The following is a 23,871-nucleotide window of genomic DNA, read 5'->3' as shown; positions in this document are numbered from 1 at the left end:
AGAACCTATGAAAGTCTATCACTAGTTTTAACAACTCATTTCTTTAGACTGCAGTGTGTCAATATGCAAGCATTTTCATAGCAAGGAATTGGAGCTATACTTTGTTTTTCTCATTATTGAGGGCAATTTCTTAACAGTGATAAACCTAATATAAAGATGTATTACTTGTGAATAATTAATTATGACACTACTAGAAAGCATGTGGGTTTTAAAGGGAAAGCTGTTCTAGGAGGTAAGAGTGATAAGGTTAAAGTTTTCATTTTGCAGTTTTGGATTTGAGGTTATAGAACAATCAAAGCAAATATACCCAACAATATTAGAAATGCAAGCTTGGTAAAGAAAAGTCAAAGCAGAGGACAAGAGTTTTTGGAGGCATGCACACGGACATGGTACTTGAAGCTCTGTGGATTAATTCTACAAGGCTAAGGATGTACAGAAAGAACATAAAGCTAAGGGATGATATCTAGAATGGCATACGAAATGTGTATGACACATTGGAAAACACTAACCAGGCTGGCATTGACATAGCAAGCAAAGCTTCCACTTGTGATGCTGGCATCCCATATGGCCACCACTTCAATGCTTGACTGCTCTGTTTCCAATCCAGCTCCCTGCTAATGCATATGGGAAAGCAGCAGAAGATAGCTCAAGTACTTGGCATGCTGCCACTCACGTGAGAAAGCTGGAAGAAGCCTTACTCTTCCTGACTTTGGCCCAGCCCTGGCTTTTGCAGCAAATTGGGCATTGAACCAGTGGGCAGAAACTATCCTTCTCCTCTTCCTTCCTACTGCTCCTTTCTCCCTCTTTCTCCTCACTATAACTCTTTCAAATTTCTAAGCTTAAAATAGTAACTAAATACTTCATTTTAGTAAGTATGTTTACTATCTATGTATTCAAAATACATGAAATAGTGAGATGTGTGTGCATGCTGTGTTTGTGTGTTACAATTAGTGACTTACAAGAGTAATGAGTTTCAAAACATGAAATTTTATTCCAGCATTGGAAGATTCCTTAGTATAAAATTAAAAATATGTATATTGAATTGCTGTTTAAAGAGTTTCAAAAAGATAAGTTTTGCCAAGTTTACAACAACTGGTAAATATAAATGTCATGTGTTCCCCTGCTTTGTATTTTCTTGGGATTCACTTAATGTAGCAATTCTGTCCTCTAACAATCTTTAACCTTAAACAATACATCTGTTGGTTGTTAGAAACCTTACAATATTTACTGATTATGGCAATTTTTTAAAAACAAGCATCTTATAAATCTTTGGAGTTATATGAAGAAAATAGTTCCTAAGGACTTTTAAGGACCGAAGCATTATAGAACTCTAACTGTAATGCATATTTGTCCTCATTTTTTATCTAACAGCTGTTTATCCCAGTATTCCACATAATGCTATCTGAACATTATTGACATTCTGATTTATATGAAATTAGGTTACTAAATTCACATCCTGTAATAAATTTTAGATGATACATACATTTTCTCGATGTGTGCTGTGTTGTGCTGAAGAAGTGGATCTTGATGAACTTCTTGCTGCAAGATTAGTTTCTTTCTTAATGGATCATCAGCAGGAAATTTTTCAAGCACCAGCTTACTTACAGACTGCAGTGGAGCAACATCTTGACTACTTGAAAAAGGGCCGTGTAAGTGTTTCTGAGTTCTAAAATCTTCTGCATCACTCCCGTGCAAGTGGCAAACTCGTCTCAAACTAACCTAAAGAGCGTGGTAGTGTTACCTCTCCTGTAAGTCTCTGAAAGTCAGAAATGTGAAGCAAAACAAAGGAGTCTGAATAGCATTGGAACTCTATTTCCATTCCTGCATCTTTTAGTTCAACCTGGCTCTTATATTTAGCAAACAATTCCTTCATAATGATAGAGAGTATAGCCAATAAAAGTTCATGTGTCACAACCTTAAGTTTGAAATCCAGAGGAAAAAGCTGTCCCACCTCCTGGCTTTTGAAAAGTTCTGGGAATTAACTCCTATTCGGCCCAATCTAGGTCAGATGTGAATCTCTTGAATAGTTGAGGAGGATCAGGATGGAGAGAGAGAGGGACATATGTTCTTTGACATGAGAACAGAGGCGAGGAAATGAGAAGTGTCGTAAGGAGACAGGAGTACTGAATGTCCAAAACTGACAGAGAACTGCTGTATCCAGTCTTTGGCTACGTAGCCCATGTTCATGTGTTTTCTCCCAGATGTACCATCTTAATAATTAGCCTGGCTTGTGATAATTATAAATGTCTCCTATAATTTTCTTATCAGCAGATGTTATGAGTTGTGCTCATGCCTCTAGACCTCAAAAACAGAAGATAATTTATTACTAAGTGCAGTAATATTGTTGGATTGATTAAAATCACTTGAAGCAGGTAGCATTGTGGCACAATTCCACTTACAATACCAGTATTATATAAGGAAGTACTGATTTATGTTGGTTTTTGAACCAGCTTCCTGATAATTATGTAGGGAGGTAGCGCATGATGGTCCAAGTCTTTAGGTCCCTACTACTCACATGAGAGACCCTGAGGGAGTTCCTAGCGTCTAGCTTCAGCCTGTCCCAGCCCTGATGCTGTTGTCATTTGGGAATGAACCAGTAGGTGGAAAATGTCTATCTATCTGACACTAAAAGAGTAAAATCTACAATTAAGAGTAATGATCATTAAAAAGAAGCATTTAGTTTAGCAGTTAAGATACCTGTGTCTCACTCAGAATAATCTGGGTTGGATTCCTGGCAGCAGCCCTGTCTCTAGCTTCCCTCCAAAGCAGACCCTGGGAAACACTGATGATGCTGATCCTGACACCCGTGCAACACACTTGTATTGCATTCTCAGCTTCTGCTACCCTGTTCCAGTCCCAGCTGTTGGCCAGCTTTTGCGGAGTGAGCCAGTGAATGGGGCTATGCTCTCTTGGTCTGCCTCCCTCTTTCCTTTTCTTTTTTTCTCTGCCCTCTCCCTGACCCACTCCTTCTCCCTTCAAAACTTAAAAAGGTTTTCAAAGCAGTGTTGATGTTAACAGCTACCTTTGTGTAGTGCTGATTATCTACTAAATAGTTTAGATACCATTTCTAATGCAGTCATTTTAAGTGTTAAGGAAACAGACTGAGAAAAGTTAACTACTACATCATAGAACTAGTATTTATTGTGGTTTAGCTTGTGTTGAATATTTGATGGCAAAGAGTAGGTACCAGATTCATCAAAAAGAAAGCTGAATATGAATATAACCAGAAGTAACAGACTTGTACTATATCATTTTATTCACTACAGATTAAGCATCCTGGAGATGGGCTAATTGCTCCTCTGCCAACTTATTCTTACTGTAAGCAGATTAGTACTCAAGAATTTAATGAACAAAAAGTTTCTACCTCTCAAGCTGCAATTGCAGAACTTTTAGAGAACATTATTAAAGACAAGAGTTTGCCTCTAAAGGAGAAAAGGAAAAAGCTAAAACAGGTAAATACAGCAAACAAATTCTCTACCTAATACACTGTCTCATTGTTGTTTAGTAACATTTGCAATTAACTTCTTATTTCAGTATTTTAAATTTGAATATGGAGAACAGTATGCAACACTTGAATTCATGAAGCTAATCCTAAATATTTGAATATCCCCTGATTTTACACTTGAGTGTTTAAATAATAATTGAGAAAAGATGTCTGCTTTACTGCTGGCATTTTATATGGTTGCCTAGATTGGCCAAATAAATGGATTATAAAATCTGGCATATAGAAAGTATCTCTGAGTGTCTCATCACTTCTGCTTAGGATTTTTAGCTCTTAATCAAATCCCAGTAGCCACATGATTCTGACAGATCCAATTCCAAGTTAGACATACAAAGAATTAGGAATTATACTAGACCATTGGGAAAGACGAGCTGGAATTTTGGAGGGAGAATTAGCAGCAGAGGAAAATCCTAAAATGTTAATGTTAACAGGTATCTATGTGGTCTTAAGAGTACCTTTCATTTGGGAGAAAAGAAAAAGCAAAGAATAAAAGGACCATAAGGGATTGTCCTCTGTGAAATGCATTTTTGAAAAAGGGACAGAATTATTACTGTGAAATAGTACTGGCGACAGCTAAGGAAATAACACTAAATACATTCTGATTATTTACCTATTTTTAAGTTTCAGAAGGAATATCCTGTTATATTTCAGAAGAGATTTCCAACCACAGAGAGTGAAGCAGCACTGTTTGGTGACAAACCTACAATCAAGCAACCAATGCTGCTTTTAAGAAAACCAAAGTTTCGTAGTCTAAGATACTAACTGCAGTAAAAATTATCTGATACTTATGAAACTTTAATAAATGAAGCTGTATCTGACAATCTATTACAAAGGAAGTCTGTTATTTTTTTTAAATGTTTTGTTTATTCCTAACCATAAATATATGCATTCTACATTGAGGTGCCCAAAATAGTAGGTGAGCTGTCTGAGACTTCTGAGAAGCTACTAGATCTCAACTAAGAGAACTTAAAACTAAATGTTATCAAATATTTTGACCAGGAATGTTCATCAGGATTGAGGAGCAATTCTGTTTTTTAAGGAGAACTTGCCTGTATACATGCTTATGGATGTTAGCTAACAAACTTGTTGTGTTGGGCTTCTTCTTTGTTTCTGCCTATAAGAATGTGAAGAATAAATATCTGAAAGTTCAGTGAGTTCTCACCTGTTAAGTGTTGCACCACCAAATATATTTTATACTTTTTATCTATTTATATATGTCTCTGTTTAAAAATGTGTATATATTGTTTTCCCCAAAGCATTACCCCAACTACTTTAATTTCATTTATAAGCATCTTTGATTTTGTTCATAATTTTAGTGGAAAGTAGAGTTATAAAACAAATATGTGTTCAACAGATTTTTATTTAGCAATGCTATGTGCCTTTCATTATTGCATATCTGTGAAGACAATGAAGTATAAAAATTGTAAGCTATTTTCTAATCAACAGAGATACACCTATAATAACAGCACATTTACTAGAATCCTTTCAGTAGAGAAAAATTTTGCAGAAATCCTTTAGTAAAAACTGAACCCAGTGTGATGGCTTACTTAGTTAATCTTCCATTTGCAAGTGCCAGGATCCCATGTGGGTGCCAATTTGTGTCCCACTTGCTTCACTCCATTTCCCATCCAGCTCCCTGCTTGTGGTCTGGGAAAGCAGCAGAGAATGGCCTAAAGCCTTGGGACCCTACACCCGCATGGGAGACCTGAAAGAGGCGTCTGGCTCCTGGCTCCAGATCGGCTAAGCTATGGTCAATACAGCCATTTGGGGAGTGAAGCAGCAGATGGAAGATCTTCATCTCTCTGTATATCTAACTTTACAGTAAACATAAACAAATCTTTAAAAAAAAACTGACAGCTGTGATTATGAAACAGTTCTTCAAGCTAAAAATACTCAAAGTAATATACATGGGAGGTTTTAATACAATCTATGCACAAGGCATAGATTGAACAATTGTGAATTTTGAACAATTGTGAATTTGAACAATTGTGAATTTTAGGAAAGTTACATAGGTATCTGTACTTTGTGGAACTTTGTAGGTAAGTCCAGTATTCAGCCAGCTTTGAGAATTCATGTTGGAAATGCATTTTACAAATATTGTAGTAGATGCTAAGATGGTGGCACACCAACTATTTTTCCATTGAAAGAAAATGCCAAGCATGTGTACCTCTCAACACAAGATTCCTCAGTTTTCTGCTTGACGTATGAACAAATTCTTTCAGATGTTCTTTTGTTGTACTATGATTGTTTAATATCTGTATCTCAGCTATAAAGAAATAGATCTACAAAATAATAATTTATAATACTATCCTAATTTCTCAGTATAACTTCATACCATTGATTTTTAGAAGGGTGATAGTCCATTTACTATCATTGTTTTGTATAAAAGTTTGAACAAAAAGTGTTTAGTCTGTGTTTAGTCCAAAAAATTTGCCAAAATATTTGTATCAAAGTAGAATTTTTTGCAGTGTTTGTCTACCAGAACTTTCTGTTTACAGATCTGAGAGTGTGAATTATGTTGCAACTTGAGATAAAAATTATTGTGGGCTTTGTAACAATTTTTTTATTTATTGAAATTAAGTACACAAGTATAAAAGATAATAAAATTTCATTTGCATTAGCGTACATTTAATTGTGATTACAGAGTACATGGGTGGCACTTTAATCACATGAAATTTAGTCAGGTTGGGATTCTGTGCTGTTTACCATAAGTAATTTCACATAAATTAATAACTTCTCTAAGCCCCTCTTCCCTTATCTGTGAATTGAAGAATATGCTTTTAGTATTTTTGTGAGGATTAGCAGGATGGTATAAGTGAAGTATTTAGCACAGTGCTTACCATAAAATAATCATTCTTGCATTTATTAAGAGTTATCACCGAGATCACCTAAAGTCACAACACTCGGAGCATCTTAGCAGAGTGAATATTTGCTAAGTCTTAACTATTAGCTAGGAGATAAAGGAATTTTGACTGTACACAGTAGATGAAGGTTTTTGATCTAGTAGAGAATGAAATGTAGGGAGGAAAAGTATCTTTGGAAGCAAAACGTGTCTGGGAAAGCAAGTGGAATCCGGTGCCTAAGGAGAGAATGTACCCTAGACAAGAGCATAGGAATATTCCGTTAAGAAAAAGTTCAAGTTTAAAATACAAGTGGATTGATTGGTAGATTTGATGCTGCTTATTTGAAAAAAAAAAAAAAAAAGAACTTGACTGCTTTTTCAGGGAATCTAAATCAATTGCTGAGCAAAATCTGAGTGGGAGAGTATTCCATATAACAACAGGTACCAATATTCTAACCATGGAAATGCATAGGCTTCGCCAAATCGTACACTATCATTTGTAAGATTTACTTATTTTGATGGGAAAGTGAGTATATAAAGAGACAACAGAGAAGATCTTTCTTTCACTGATTCACTCCCAAAGTGGCCGCACAGGCTGAAGCTGAGCCAATCTGAAGCCAGGAGCTTTTTCTGGGTCTCCCACGTGGGCGCAGGGTCCCAAGGCTTTGGGCCATCATCAACTACTTTCCCAGAGCAGAATCAGAGAGCTAGATGGAAAGCAGCACCGCTGGGATTGGAACCTGCACTCATGTGAAATCCCGGCATGTGCAACGAAAGGACTTTAGCCACTAGGCTATCGCACTGGGTCCGTGCTAGTTCATTTTATAGAGTATGATTCCGATTCCACACGCACCACATCATGACCCTGGGTTGTTATTGGGTGTCCGGTCCCCATTCCCTGGTACTGGGAAAGTTGAGAGGCTGGGTATAGCTTCCTCCCTAATCTCTCTCCTCCCCCTAGAAAAGGGAAAACGAAATGGAACGTTTCAAAACAATGATCACACTCCTCCCTAACCCTACATTCTTCCCATCCTGATCAACTATGAAAGGGCAACATGTTTTAAAAGTCAAAACAAATTCAAAACAGTATTCACATTAAAACTACTACAAAATTAATATGAAATGATATATAAGAAAAGATCTATGAGCTGAAAAATACAAGTAGGAATTACCCAAAATGAAGTGTAGAAAAAAAAATAGAACTGAGAAAAAAATAACAATTCAGTAAGTTTTATTAAATGTGAAACTGCATAGGATTTGCAATTAGAGCTGGAGAAGGAGGAAATAAAAAGTACACCAAATTATTGGCAAAAAAAAAAAAAACAACAGATAATTTTCTTACAAATGTGACAAAAAGTATAACAAAAGCTTAAGTCATTAAGCATGACCTAAAGTTAGTTGCTTCACTAGTGATAATGAGAAAATCTTGAAAGTGCCAAGAGAGACAAGTATAGAGGAGCCCCCCAAAAGAATGACAGTACTCATCAAAAATTATGCAATGCAAAGAAAACCCCAGAATTATTTGTGTAAGTATTTTTGCTTTTTTGAAAGAGAGAGACAAGCATACAGTCAGATAATTCCCCTATTGACAAATGCCCACAGTTTGATTGGGGTTGGGCCAGGCTGAAGCCAGGAGCCAAGAACTCTACATAGCCCTCCCATGAATGTGACAGGGATACAGACGCTAACCCTTGACGTTGTTTCGGATGTGTTTTCTTTGCATCTTTATGAGTGTCAACTTTATGAGACCACTCTAATTTTGCACTGGGTCATTTTCTCCTTAATTCGAAAATGAAGCTTTGTATGTAGGAGGCTTATTTGGAAACACTTGTATGAGTATGATGGAAATGGGATGAGGCAAAAGAAAAAGTTGGCAGTGTAACAACATTGTGACAAATGGCTTACCTTACATTTAGAGTGTAAATGTTTCAGACTTTTCCCCAGATTTAAGGACAAGATGAAGTTGTTGGACTTTGTATTAGCTAGTCCCTGGCTATAAGCTGATCCTGGGGAGCAGATGGAACCTTGGGTAAATCAGCTCCTTTCATCGATGCACAGTCGCAAGGAGTACAGTCAACACGCCTGGCAACCAGGGAAGTAAGTGGACACTGAGTAAATATCTGTGAAAACACCTTGCAATCAGTACTAGGAAAAGGTCTGCGTTAATGAGAGAGACAGAGGAAATAAGAACAACTGTTTGGAAAAAAAAAAAAATTTTAGTATCATTTCTAATTAAAAAGTAACAGCTGCTGAAATCTTATAGCTACAGTTTAAAAAGAAGCAAGTTTAAATCACCTATAATCTTGATACAAACCTATGAAAACCTCAGGGTATTCTCTCTCCGGAACTGTGTCACTTTACTGCTGGAGACGAAGTACTTCAACTGCTCATGACAAAGTAGTGTTTGTCATTTAAAGCTTATATAATAGGCTATGGTTAGAGATTAGCAATTATGTTTCTTAAATATGCATGATACAACTAAAAATACAACAACAAAAGACCTGCCATTCTTATTCATTTAATACAATATCTCAGAGTTTTATATTCATATGTTTTCACTAGCTTTTTGATTTATAACTTAGAAATCCTAAAAGACCACATCCATCTTTAGATATTAGCAGACTCAATCTGTCTTCTGAATCCTAAGTAATCTAATTTGTCAGTCTGCAACTTAGGCTTGCTCAAAGAATCCAAATCTCTTTCTTTTCCAGTTTAAATGATATTCATTTGTCTTTCCTACTGTTATATATACTTCACCTGTTGTTGGGCAAGAATATTATCAAACATTACATTTATTATCCATTAAATTCAACACCAATCATAAATTGAAGGGAATTACACAATTTATAAATCACTCAAGCTTTGCTTGAGAGTTAACTTCAAAAGTCAGTGTAATGCTTTCTCCATGAACCTATTTTCTAACAAAGCTACAATTGAGGTAGACATCCGTGACTCACAGGCAGCAGCGCCCTCTGCAGGCCTCCCCTGTGAAAGCTGTTCATAATCTCAAAAGGGATTAGTCTCCACTAACACTTTAAAGTAACAAGCACAAAGTGGCATTAATCAAAGATTTAAAACAGGTAAATGCACAGGTCCAAATTCCTGTTAAGGACTTTCTAGACAATGGGTTAGTAATATCAACAATCATTCCAAATTTATAATCACAATATTAAATAGTATTTTCTACAGAATATAGAATTGGAACATAGGTATTAAAATGCATAAAGAGGTTATAGTTCCATTACTTGCAGACTCTGTGAACCAATACAAAATTTACCCATGGTGGGCCCGGCGCGGTGGCGCAAGTGGTTAAAGGTCCTCGCCTTGCACGCCCGGGATCCCATATGGGCGCCGGTTCTAATCCCGGCAGCCCTGCTTCCCTTCCAGCTCCCTGCCTGTGGCCTGGGAAAGCAGTCGAGGACGGCCCAAAGCTTTGGGACCCTGCACCCGCGTGGGAGACCCGGAAGAGGCTCCTGGCTTCGGATCGGCATAGTATCGGCCCGTTGCGCTCACTTGGGGAGTGAATCATCGGACGGAAGATCTTCCTCTCTGTCTCTCCTCTCTGTATATCCGCCTTTCCAATAAACAAAATAATAAAAATAAATCTTTAAAAAAAAAAAAAATTTACCCATGAGTTGGAGCTGTGGTGAAACAGCAAAGCTGACACCTGTGGGACCAGCATCCCACATGGCTGCCGGTTCATGTCTCTGCTGCACTATGTCGTATAGCCTTCACATGTCTTAAACAGAAATATACATAAAACAAAGTATATATTGACTAGAGGATAAAAAAAATGTTAGAATCAGAGGTGTTCACAAGCTTAACACTGTTTTTCCCTGAGGAACAAAGGTTTAGTGTTCACTAATTCAGTGTTCATTGTAACTATATAAAACATAACGTAGGGGACTAATTGAATTTTCATATGTCTACAGAATAGCAAAGATATCGTGATAGGTCTCTTCCTCTATAAATTTTCCAAATTCATAATCTTGAATAGATATTGATTTTTAATGAGAACTAAAGTTTTTCAAAAACATACTTTATAAATACTGGGTACTACTAGTAAGACTTCTTTAGCAGGCAGATCAAGGTTTTTCCACAACCTATTCTTCCCTTCATAAAACAAGGCTAATGTAAATGCTTTGAGGTATCATTCTAAGGATTAGAATATCAAAGGTCTATATGGCAGTGCCATGTGTTAGGCCACTGTCTATGACACCAGCATCCATGTCAGAGTTCTGGGTCCAGGCTCAACTGCTTCTAACGCAGCTCCTTTGCTTGGTTCCCTGGCACCCAACTGAGAGACTCGGATGCAGTTTGCAATTCTCAGCATCAGGCCTGTCCAGCCTCAGGAGTGCAGCCATTTGTAGAAGGAACCAGCAGTTGGAATATACCTTTCTCTTTCTGTAACTTCAAATAAAACTAAAAAAAAAAATTATACATCTAAATTATCTGGTTGGTATTTAGACACAATAACAATGCAACTGAAAGCATTATTACCTTTCTCTTTGGAATGAACCACAGAGGACCAAGGCTTGGAGACCCATAAGTAATAGTCTTCATCCCAACTCTTTCCTTGTTCATAAGCACATTTTTTTTTATAGATTTAATGTCTTAGTTTCTCTCTTCTTATTTCCATTCCAATAGCTATGCTTGAATGCCCATAGTGTACAGAAACTATTCTGGTGGTGAATACAGCAAAGCTCATGCCAGCTAGCTTGTTAAAAGATGTAACTTAGACCTTTGTAGGAGAACTTGATTGACTTTGACCTCCAGTTATATATCTACCTTATAAAATATCAGAATATTAGCCTGAATTAATCATAAAATAGCAGATTTTAGAAAGCGATTTCTTTTTAAAATCCAGTTCCATCAATATTTGGGCAGACTTGGCCCCAGATATTACACTCTTAAATTGTTAACTGAGTCATTAATTTGATTTTTCATTTAATAGTAATTCCACAAAATTAATCCACCTGTCTGCTTGTTTGAAGAATTCAGTCACCACCTTTGACAAGCTATTGTCATGATGAGATGAGAAAATGATATGTTAGATGGGACCTTGGTGTTCTGATCAATTTGAATTAAAGGCACTTGGGAATCAGCAGATACTGGAAGAAGTTTTTCTCCGATGTTCTTCTGTTTACTTAAAGACTATATCCACCAAAGAGGAACACAACTGAGATTTCATTCACCAGGGAAGATAAAGCTCAAATTACAGAGGAGACTAAAAATCAAACACCATACCCACAATATTGAGAATGTCACCCTATTCTTCCAACCAACTCATCTTCTCTAACATTTGTTACCACCCTAAAGGGCCTACATACCCCCTTTTCTCTCCCTCATGAGGAACAGCATGCTAGTTTTTAAATCTCTTTGGATTTTTGAGTACTCAGTTTTCTCTGATGCTTCAGTGCAAATCAATAAGTTTGAGTCACTTTTCTCTTGTTTATCTGTATATTATTAATTTATTTTGCAGATTAAAGATCAGAACTTTCAGTGGAGGAAAGAAAAAATTCCTTTTGTTATGGGTTTATATATCTCAAACTTTTTTTGCAGGTACTCAATCCATAGAAATAAGAATTCAAAGCAGAGGCATAAGTAAGTGCATAAATGAACACAGGACTTATTTAAAGAGAAAAGTATGTTTATACATTTATACAAGAGTGTGGGCCGCACCATAAATGTGCCACAGATGCCTATGAGAATAGAGAAAGGAGACCAGAAAAAGGATCTCCAACACTTATCAAGAGCAAACAAAAGGTTCCTGCTGCCTATCAACCTCTTTTATGAGAGAAGGTAGTGGCTGAGTTGAATATTTGAATGGGATGACGTGTGTGTGTGTGTGTGTGTGTGTGTGTGTGTGTGTGTGTGTGTGTGTGTGTGTGTATTTTTGGGAATTCCCTGGCACCTCCATGAGGAGTTGAACATCTAAATTTCCATGATGGCTCTCCCTTCCCCCTTCTGGGAGAGTCACAGGTACATCCTGCGAAAGTGGATACATTAGAGTGTTAGAGTGACAGGTAAAGGGAGAGTCCCAGTGCAGGGCTGGCAGCAATTCCAGTTCACCTAACCCTAACTCCCTGCATATCCTCCATGTCACTCTCATTCCTACAACATTTACAACAGAATTTTCTGTGATGAAATTTTTAAAACTTCTAAACTGGAGGATTCATAGACTTCAAATATGCTCTAGAAGCATATATTTTTCATCCTATGTCTTGCCCATGAAGTGTTGGAAGACTGCTGTAATCACAGGCTTCAAAATTTTTCACTGTAACATAAAATTATTTTTAATTCCAACTGAATTGATAACTCCAATAAACTTAATAAGATTGATTTAATTAGATATGATTGGTGGCAGGGTGAATATTCATGCATTTCCACTTGACCCCTATACAGAGCAGTGCCAGTGTGTCTCTTTATTCGCCAGTTGTGATTTGTCACTTACATTGTCCTGTTTCTCCATGTGAGCGAGTTTGAAGTTGTCTAAACAGCAGACAAAATAGCTGCCCGGGTGACACAGTGTCCTTTTGCAGCTATTAAGCTAACAGCTCTCCTGACCTCCTGCACTTGCTGCTGCCCTTCTGCGTTTCCCAAGGCTATCTTGTCTCTGTCTTCACAGTGGATTCCATTTCTCTACAGTATATAGTGTGACCTCGCTCTCTGCATCAACTTGTCTCAATCATGACAGAGACTATTTACCTTTGGAAAATGATTTTGTTTTGCCAACAGAAAACCCTATTGCACAAATGCTTTTTCTCTAACACACTTTGGATTCTGAGAACTGGAAACAGTAAGTAGCTTTTCTTCATTCCAGAACATCCTGGGCCATAGCTACCCAGCAGGGATCAAAGCAGGCACACATCAAAAGCACCCTGTGGAGAGGAGCAGTCCTGAAGCTTTGGAGCCTGCGGTCCTTCATTTTCATCACCGACAGTCCTGAGCAGCTCATCTCATCTCTCAGCTGTCAGTTGCTCCTCCAACCACAGCAGAGAGATGGGACAGTTACCAACTTTTTTAATAACTAGAAATAAAAACTTCAACCTCTCCTTGCTGCTTTCTTTTCTAACAGCCAACTAAAAATTTTGCATAATCACTTATTCGTTTAGCATTCTGAAAATCTTGACCACATTCAAGTACTAAGTGATGGGGCTACATAATGAATAACATTGCCTGTTCTCAGAGCTTTGTAACAGAATAAGAGAATCAGAAGACACACAGCAGATCTCATATAAAAGAAAGTTCAACACAAAATAAATGGAAGAAATGATAGAGTATGGTGGAATCTTCTTTTCATGGATTCTGCATTCTCTCATTCAAGCAACTGGGAACTGAAAATATTCCAAAAAATTAAATTGTGTCTGTACAAAATATGTGCAGACTTTTTTTCTTGTCTCTAAACAATGCAGTATAAATGCTTAAAAGTACTTTGCATTAGCTAATATAAACCATCCTGAGATTACTTAAAGTATTCTAGAGGATATATGCAAATTATATACAAATACAATATCATTTTGTGTAAGGGACCTGAGCAACCTTGATGATTTTGTATCCGAGTGCCCTGAAACTGATTCTCCTGCTAGTAACAGGTACTAAGAGATGATCTTCTATTTGCAAAACTGGTTATGAAGGAGCAGAGCCTGACAAACAAGTACACATCACAGAGGTGCCCCAGTTGTAGGCAAATGGCTAGTTTATCTTGTACCTACAAGACATGTGTTACACTGCTGAGAGAAAAGCAGCCAATAGCTGGTGCACATTGTGGACATGGTTAATACCAAGTTTATGTTAACTGTACCAGAAAGCCAGCACATTTACTTATTTATTTGTTTATTAATTTTTAAAAGATAAGTGGGGAAGGTAGGAAACTTGAGGCTGGGACACACCACCCTTGCCCCCAGGTTGGGGGCTACACATTGTTCCAGGAAGAGGTCTGGAATATATTGAAGTAAAAGAACCTGAGGACATGTTTCACAGGAAGGAATGATTTCTGGACTCTTCCATGGACTGGACCATTATACTGAAGTGGAATAGTTCAGAGGGGAAAATTAGATGACATGTCTGTGTCAGACCAGGACACCTTCCCATGTAGGAGAGCTGGGTTGGGTTAAATGGCATCTCCTGTTACCCAATGGCATTTGCAAAAGCTGGGGCTGGGACGGGGGACATGTTTAGTCGGACTAGGCCACAATACCCACCTGTAATTTTGGTATCAGGATTTGGGCCATCTCAGGCTGGGCCACGGCATTTACTAGAACACAGAAGAAGCAGATGTAGGGGAATTGTGGGCTCACCTCTCTGAGACTTCAACATCTGCCAGTTTATGCAGCTGTTAGCAGTGACAGGCTGACTCAGATTGAACCATAGAACTCACCTGACAGGAATCCACTAGATACTCACTGAGTCTGGGGCTGGGAGAAGGCTAGGAAGGGCCAGGCTGTAGCACCCACCAGAACATGCAGGGACTGAGGGCAGGTTGGCACACATGGGAACTGGGCCTCGGAATAGGCCTTGTAGGAGAACTTGAGGAACTCGCATACCAGGCCACAGCTTTCTCTGGGGAGCACAAGAGCTGTGACTAAGGGGTGGGGGAGTGGGCAGGCCAGGAAAGTCTGCAGCACTCATCAGGGTTTATGTGGACCAGGTGTAGGAACAAGCCAGGCTTGGCCAGACCTTTGCACTGGCTGACACGCATGAGAGCCAGGCAGGGAGTGGGCCACTCCCAGATGGGCTGGGCAGCAACATCCACCAATGAGAGCTGAAACTGTGGGTGAGCCATGCCCATCTAGGCTGGGAATGGACCTGGTAGAGGATCTCTAGGGAATCCCCTACTGGGCTGTAGCTCCCAACAGTCAATGTGAGAGCTAGAGTTGCAGGTGGACCAGGCTGGGCAAGGCTGGAGCACCCATCAGCACATGTGTAGGCTTGGGTATGGGGTTAATACAAACAGGGCTGTATTATAACTCCCGCTGGTGCTTGTGAGAACCAGAATGGATGTGGGGACAGGCTGGGCTAGGTGATAGGGTAAAACCACTCAAGTGACACCCTTGGAATGTTCTCTACATTGCAATCTCTAAGCATCATCAAAGGAGCAGTTCCCATCCCTGGGTACTGCTGCAGTTTGACAGCACGGAGTGACCCTCTTCTCTCTTCCCCTGCAGACAAAAAAAAAAAAAGAAGCCTACAACAACATGTGTCCCATCCACCTTCCTTGGTACCTGACTCTCTGAGCTGAATCAGAGGCCCACATGGGCATACGTTTTCCTCAAATATGTAAACAATATTAAAACAAAATGAAAATTAAAAAAAAATCACAGAGATGAGAAATAGATATATTCTGAGGGAGAAGATGACAGAAGCAGATCATGCTTGTTGAATTGTGTGTCTAGGGAACGAAGTTACTGAAGGTGGACTGGGGAGTAAGAGCATCATAAAAATAAACCAAACTCATCTTTAACAATTTTGGCTTTATTCTAAACATGTGGGCTTTCCTAAATTTAACCTCTTTGTGGTCCCTTCCTCCTAAATCAATCCATGTGCTAATGCCAAGAACTTGAGATATGTTACTTAGTTGATAAAAGAAGACTTTGCAGATATGATTGAGCAAATATCTTAACATGGGGGAATTATATTACAAATATAGTATAAGGAACCACTCCAGAGACCAGAGGATAAGAGACAAAGAAGCAAAGTGTGAAAACAGAAGCTTCTGCCATACAGAAGAGATGTTGTCTTACCAACTTCAGGAAACTGGGAAGGGACCAGAGACAACAAAGATGCACATCTTCTAGCAACTAGAAAAAAACAAAGAGCCTCTCCTGAAGGCCCAGGAGGAGCCAGTCCTGTGGCACTGATAAGGGGAACCAGGCAGGGCATTCCATAAGGATAGATGAGCTAGGATTTCTGCCATCCTCGCATTGTATCATTATCTTCTCACCTGTCAGTTTCATACACTCATCATTGCCAATAGAAGCACGCAGCTATTGTTAATGCTAGAACACACCTGGTCAGGCAGAGTCACTCCAGCATGCTGTTGGAAGTGGCATTCTCTTATATTTTTATTATTATTGTTGTTGTTGTTGTTGTTATTATTTCATTTAATGACAGTTCCATAGGCTCTGGAATTCCCCAAGCCCTCCTCCCAAATGGATTTCCTCCAAGTTATTACAGTGCTATAGCTCATAAACAGTCATAATTCCATCATTACAGGTGTGGACCATGCAGAGAGTCCAGCACTTTATTGTCCAGATAAATTCAACAGTTTCATTGGGAGACCATCCCTGGTCTGAAAGTAGAGCTGGCAAAACATCATCCCCTCAAATGAAAAGCCACTACACAACTTCAACAACAGGAATAAACATGGAAATTTATAACATCATGAAGTCAATTGACATGATATTGAGTAACCAATATGTTAGGAAATACAGATTCTTAACCACATCCTGTAACTACTTCATTCACACCTCAATTTTAGTTTGTACATAACCAACTGCTGTAAACCTTAACTTGGTTATAGGGTCTCGTGTCTTTTCTGTCTTTTCTTTTCTTCATATTTATATTTATTAGCTTATAATATTCTAGTGTGATTTTACTGAACTTCGTAAATTTTAGGATAGTCCAAACAGGCTTATAACTCTAACAAGCCATATGTTAACGATTGAAGAGCAGAACAGGTTTTTTTTAGTAGGGGTGTGCAGAGAAATCTTCAATGGCTTAATGAGGAGTAACTGATCTTTGTGTCCTACCTAGCGAGGTATATGAGAGTCCAAGCCAACTTCTTCTTGTCTGTTCTAAGCTTTCCTTATTGGTCTCTGTCTATCTCATCTAAATTGAGGGCTCTGCAGCGACCCTGACAGTCATTGCAAGAGAGGATCAGGAACCAAAGTTGGAACTAAATAATGACCAGAGGAAGCTCCTCTTCTGAGTCCCGGTGGAAGTTTACTGTTCTTCTGTTTCTGAGAACTGCTCTGGGTTCCTGGCTGTTGTTCCAATGTCATTATACCCTATGAGAAGGGTTCTGGGCTTCTTCCATCCCATGTGGGATATCTATAGGGAATGATTGACCTCAGAGTTCTCAGCCTACAAGGGCACTCAAATTCTCTGTGATCTCTTTGGCAGTTGGGATATAGTCCTTGGTGCCCATACTGATAGTTCTTGATGAGGTATCCACTGCTTCTGTGGTTAAAGCATTTGGGAGGTTAGCAGGAGTCTCCAGGACCAGGACATAAACCTCCTCTTGTCTTCTTGTTCTACTCTGGGGTCCCCTCCTGCTCCGTGCATATGACCTCCTGTTATGAGGCTGTCAGGATCTCTCCTGGATCCCACTGTATGTCTTTATAGTTGTTGCTAATGTCTAATGCAGATTCGAGTTTGCTGACTGTATGTTACTTGTTACAATCTTGATAGATTATTCTTAAATCTTCTTCACACACTCTAAGAAGGTGGAAGATTTCTCTGCTCTCCCAACCTATTGTGGAATAACATAGGGTATTAAAAGCATATCAGGCTTTTTAGTTCTTTGATGTAGATCATAAGCAGTCTGTCTCTCATTGATTATTGGTTCATTGGTTACATCACAATATCTTATTGTGTGATACAGGCTTTTAGAGGGTGTAATGATATTACAATTTGCAGGTACTATTTTTAGGACTGACCTCATTTCATCTTAAAATAAGGCAAACATGTGGTATCTAACCTTTTGGGATTGGCTCATTTTCCTTAGCATAATGATTTCCAAATGGGCCCATTTGGCCATGAAGAAATGCATTTCATTTTTTTTAATAGCTGAGTAGTATTCTATAGAGTAGATGAACCATAGTTTCCTTATCCAATCTTCTGTTGATGAGCATTTCATTTACTTCCAAGTTCTTGCAGTTATTGATTGTGCTGCTATGAACATAGGGGTGCATGTTGGTTTCTCATGTAACAGGTGCTTTGGAAATATTTCTAGAAGTGTTATTGCTGGGTCATATGGTATGCAGATGTTCGGTTTTTCTCCATACTGATTTCCATAGAGGCTGTATCAACCTGCAGTCCCATCAACAGTGGAGTAGAGTTTCCTTTTCCCCACATCCTCGCCAGCTAGTGTTGCTGGTGGTTTTTCGTATGTGAGCCATTCTTACTGGTGTTAGGTGGTACCTCAGTGATGTCTTATTTTGGATTTCTCTTTTTGCCAGAGAGGTTGAGCATTTTTCATATGTTTGTTGGCCATTTGGATTTGTTCCTTTGTAAAGTGTCTGCCCATTTCCCGTGCCCATTTCTTGAGTGGTTTGTTTGTTTTGTTGTTTTGGTTGTTCTGGAGATCATTGTATATTCTGGAGATTAGGCCCTTATCTCCTGTGTAGTATGCAAAGATCTCCCATTCTGTGGGTTGCTTTTTTATTTTGTTGATTGTTTCTTTTGCTGTACAGAAGCTTCTTAGTTTGATGTAGCCCAATTTGTTTATTTTTGTCTTGATTGCTATTGTTTTTGGTGATTTTATTAGGAAGTCAGGGCCTGTACACCTAAATTTTGCAGGGTGTTCAGATTTTCTTTAGTGTATTTCTATAAATCTGTATCCATTATTGATAGGACTCAGATATTTATGGAATTTACTATAGTTTACTACCCTGATCACCTAATTGAATAAATACTAATAAATCAATTTGGTACTGTAATCCCAGCTAATGTTTTCTATTTAACCTAAATTTGTATATGGAAGAGTCAGAAAGAACTCATTATCACTTCCAAATATTCCTTACTTTTTTTTTCCCCAAACATTCTGAAAGAGCCTAGTACTTGAATGATTCATTGAAAATAGCTTTTCTCTATTCCAAAGCAGAGGTTTGATCCATGCCCTTCCGAAAATAAATGACACTCCTCTTTCTTTGGCTACACCACTTTAAATTTAAACTTCACTGAATTTTTTCAAATCTATGGCATGTTAATTATGAGTTTCACACCTATAATAATCTAAGATATGTCTTTTGAATGTAGCAATTAAAATGTAATTTCATTGCTGTTGCATTCTAACTCTGGTTAAACAAAACACACCTAGTTAATGAATCAAAAAACTATTGTAGGTAATCAAAAACTTGTCCTCAAAAATAAGGAAAATTTGGCTCAACAGTAGATGATTCAGACAAATCAAAAGTATTCATTTAGGAGTATGAACTTTATAAATCATAGTGTTTTTAAAGCCAAGATTATTTGGATAATTGCTTCAACTACACAAATCCTGGGAAGATATAATTAATTTAGCTAAGGGAAGATTTAGAGTGGGAAAAATTGCTAGCAAACCAAGTTGAATTTGATTGTCAGCATTCAAAAAGCATGCCAGGAGAAAACACTGTAGCAGTTTCGTGGAATAATTCACAGCTTTAATGCACATTTCTGTGCCATTTTCAGCAGCTGCGAACTAATCAACAAAGCTTGCACAGGAAGCTATTAGGATCTACTAATCTGTGTTTTCCTCCCCTCCTAGCTTTTTTTCCCTGCCCCACTATGCAAGATAAGCAGATTCTGGAAATAATTAATTCAACAATTCTGATATGGATGTCTTCAATGGTTCCTTTCTGTTAATTTACCTTCTTATACTTACATTGGATCTCATCAGTTGTTCAGCCAAATGTTGAAATATAAAATAGGAGTAAAACTTGGTAACTTACTGCGATGCCTTCTTTGTGCAGGATTTTTCCCCTTGTCTTCTATTCTGCAGGTTACATACAAGGACTTTCAGAGAAACAGCCTAATTTGGCTGAGATTTTCAAACCTGACCTCTCTTTTGCAAACTTGATTGGAATTTAGGATCTTGAATCCCAGCTTGACCTTCTTGGTCTGAGCTAGAATATTTTAATACACAAACATTCTAAAATACCTCCTGGCATGGTCTCTACAGTGACCCAAGTCATTTGTTTTGTTTTTGTTTTTTGGCTTTCTTTTAAATATCCCTGCTGAACAGAAGTCTTTTCAGGACATCATTTGAGAAGTGGAAATTCTCTTTATAAATCATAAAAACATTCTCGTTAGATACAGATTATGGAAAATGGATTGCTTTTTCTCTTTTTAGGCTATGCTTCTGATTCTTTTCAATGATAATGAATCAGACTTAGAAAAGATTCCTGAAAAGTCATTTATTCACTCATTGCTAGGCATTATTCTACATTTTACAGACACAACTTAAGGTCCTGCTGCCATGGACTGAGGACAAAGTACCCTGCTGCCTCTTTTTGGTAAAGGTGTTTATTCATTTGAAAAGGAGAGAAAGAAGAGAAATCTTCCACCACTAGTTCACTCTTCGTAGCCACAACGCCCAGCAATGAGATAGACTGAAATCAGGAGCCAGGAACTCCCTTTAGGCCCTCCCTGTGGATAGCAAAAAGTTAAATACCCAGGCCACCACCACCTGCTTCTCAGGTGTATTGAGAGAGAGTTAGATTGGAAGTAGAGCATCTAGCACTAGAACTATCACTCTGATATGGAATACAGGCATCCACTTAGCAGCTTAACTTGCAGCACCAAAATACCCCCTTCTTTTTCTTATTTTATATTGGGAGATCACAGAACTGTCTTTACAATACTATGAAGTAAGTACTGAATGGTGCTCATGTGGACATTATCCAATAAAGAAGAGTGATCACTAAACAAGGTAAGCTATTGAATTACACCAGGTTGGTGTGAAACACTTCCAGGTTATGATGCTCTGAAGATGATTTTAAATAAACTTGCTGACTGCCTGAGTTAAGTAGATGGAGTGGAGACTCTGGAGAGAATGGTGTAATTAACATTTACAAGAAGTACCATGGAAAAGAAAACTCTGCAGAATATAACCCTTAAGTAGTAAACTAAAACACTATTCAAAACGTCTATCGGAAGAAATTTTCCAGAGACTAAAGATAGCCAGCAGAGTGGATGAGAAGCTAACAACAGTTCTACTAGGCACCCATGTAGAGCTGGGAATGTTTCCTTAAATCCTTTCCCAAAGCTCAAGAAAATTTAATTGGGGTGGGCAGTTAGTGTGGTGGTTAAAATGGCAGTTGGGATGCTCATAACCCATACCAGAATGCCTAGGATCCAGATCTGTTCCCCACTAACTTCCTGCTAATGCACACCTGGGGAGGCAACACATAACAACCCAAGATCACCCACGAGGGAGACCTGAACTGAGACACGACTCCTGACTTTAGCCTGGCCCAGTCCGCATGTTGCAGGTGTGTGATGTAATTTAACATTCACTCCAAACTTAAAGTACTTACCAACTAAAAGATGTTCTCAGGCTTCTGAAACACATCCCATAACCAGTATCACACCTGATGATGAAAGAGAATACCTTCTTCTTAATATAGGAACAGGATAAGAAAGTTCCCCTTCTCCATTTCTACTTTTGCCAGTGGAACAAAATTAGCAAATTAGGGGAATAAAAGATTTTCAGATTGAAAAGGAGGAAGTAAAAATATCTTCGTTCTCAGATAACAGCATTATCTCTACAGAAAACCTGGTGGAACTTACAGTAAAAGATACTTGAGCTAAAAATGAATTTGGAAACATTTCAGGATACTGGACCCATATATGGAAATCCCAACAAACAGAAAACAAACCACTAAAAACAAAACAACAACCACACACAAAAAAAAATGATGTACTACTAAAATATTTAATAACTACTTACTTATTGATAGAACCTATAAGACAATGCCAAGTTACAAGGGCGCAGTCCTAAAAATAAACTTTCTAAATGGAAAACACAGTTAGATAACGAAAACATTCTGATACATAAAGGAATAGAGATGAGTGGAGCTGCCCATCAATTGCGTTAACAACTCTGTCCTGTTCTTCCACATTCAGAGAAGGCCCACCAAGCAAGCTAATCATTTCATGAACCACATTAGCAAAATCAGAATTCCATAGATTCCTAAAATAGTTCTTGATATGATATCAGCAATGCGAGCATAAGTGGTGTTAATTCACATTTGAAATTATTTTATATAATAAATCCATTCTTAATATCACACAGGTACATGTATGTGTGTGTGTGCTTGTGTGTGTGTGTGTGTGTTAGAACATCTAAGCTGCCATTCCTTGCTCATTTGCACCAATTGGCAGGGACTGAGAATTTAAGAACATACCCAAGACTTTAATCCCTGAGCCCCCTTTAATCCAGCAGGGCTGACCAGGAATCTTCTTTTGTGCTTTGTGAGGTTGTGATTCCAAAATTAATCAGTCAAAAGCACACTATAATCAAGATTTTTAAATAAAATATCTCAAATGCCTTGAGGAAAAAATCCAAATCCTTAAGTACTCATTCATAATTTGAATTTATATTCTTGCCAGCTCAGTTCATTAAAACTGTTCTTGAAGTGGCCTCTACCAACTTATTTAACCAAACAAATTCTGACTTTCATTCTTTTTTTAAAAAAAAACATTCTAACATAATTATATAATGTGAACAAATTTCATATAATTTCACAATACGCACTTGGAAGCATAGTGGCACTTACTGTTGCTCTCCTTTCACATTCCCCATCCACTCTTCTTCCTTATTTCCTTTTTTTTTATTTTTACAATTCAGCCAACAAATTTTGGATTATTGCACTTGTTCCCTGATACAAGGCTCTACCTGTTAAAATATCATATAACAGAGCAGGCACTGCTGTGAAGCAGGTTAAATCAGCACTTGAGACAACTAAATCCCATATTGGAGTACCTGGCTCAAGTCCCAGCCACTCTGCAACCAGTCCAGCTTACTACTAATACACCTGGGGTAGGCAGGGTACTTCAGCCCCTACCATTCATGTGGGAGACCTGTGGAGTCCTGGCTTCAGCCTAGCCCACTCCCCACTATGGTGAGTGTGTGGGGAGACTAGTGAACAGAACGCTCTTTCTCCTTTTGCTCTGCCTTTCAAATATTTTTGTTAAAAAAAAAAAGATACTAAATCTTGGGGCCAGTGCCCTGGCATGATACGCAAAGCTTCTACCTAAGCACTAGCATCCCATATGGGTGCTGGTTCAAATCCTTGAACTCTAGGTTGATCTCATGGCTTGTTTTTGCCTATCAGAAAGTACTGATAGACAATCTTTCAGTTCTGAGCCTTAGTTTTATACAACATTTGTCCTTTTTAACCTCTTCTATTTCTGGGGAATCACCTAGTCTAGTCTAACAATGAGAGGTCATGTGTAGCAAAGCTAAGTAACCCTGTTTAGCCCCCACTGAGATGTAGACTGGCCAGCATCTAGGTAAACTCCAATAACACCAATAGCAAGAGCAAGTCAAACCATGTCAGCAATCTTTCTATCAGTCACAAAGGCCCCTATTCTTGCCTGTCGCTAAAGTTTGATAGTTAATACTCATGCCACAATATTGACAATAGATAAGTATATATACTTTACTCCACTTTCATGTATCTCAAATACATCAATCTACCGTGGAAGTCTTGTAATTTCTATTGACAAAAACAGATCCCAATTTTACCCATATTTTCCTATCTAATTGTCTTCAGTCCAGTCTAAGGACCTTCATCCTTCATCTCAACTGCCAGTTTCCCTG

The 23,871-nt window shown here is 38.2% G+C and overlaps 1 protein-coding gene across 6 annotated transcripts in view; it reads left to right on the top strand.

The window, feature by feature from the left end:
- Positions 1–4,805, top strand: part of DEPDC1 (DEP domain containing 1) — a 36,409-nt gene extending 31,604 nt beyond the window's left edge. For 3 of the 6 annotated variants that reach the window (XM_040987259.1, XM_040987262.1, XM_040987257.1), the window contains 3 exons: positions 1,473–1,649; positions 3,267–3,452; positions 4,124–4,804. In XM_040987259.1, coding sequence (XP_040843193.1) covers positions 1,473–1,649; positions 3,267–3,452; positions 4,124–4,264 — 504 coding nt within the window. In that variant the 3' untranslated portion in view covers positions 4,265–4,804. Of the gene's footprint in view, positions 1–1,472; positions 1,650–3,266; positions 3,453–4,123 lie in introns of all 6 variants that reach the window. The other 3 variants (XM_040987260.1, XM_040987258.1, XM_040987261.1) reach the window with 3 other exon arrangements.
- Positions 4,806–23,871: the final 19,066 nt, after the last annotated feature.

Source organism: Ochotona curzoniae, unplaced genomic scaffold (assembly GCF_017591425.1).
Source record: "Ochotona curzoniae isolate NIBS_2020 unplaced genomic scaffold, NIBS_Ocur_1.0 contig_4612, whole genome shotgun sequence".
In the NCBI taxonomy this organism is placed as follows: domain Eukaryota; kingdom Metazoa; phylum Chordata; class Mammalia; order Lagomorpha; family Ochotonidae; genus Ochotona; species Ochotona curzoniae.
The sequence above is the reverse complement of the archived record's forward strand: the minus strand, read 5'-3'. Positions and strand labels throughout refer to the sequence as shown.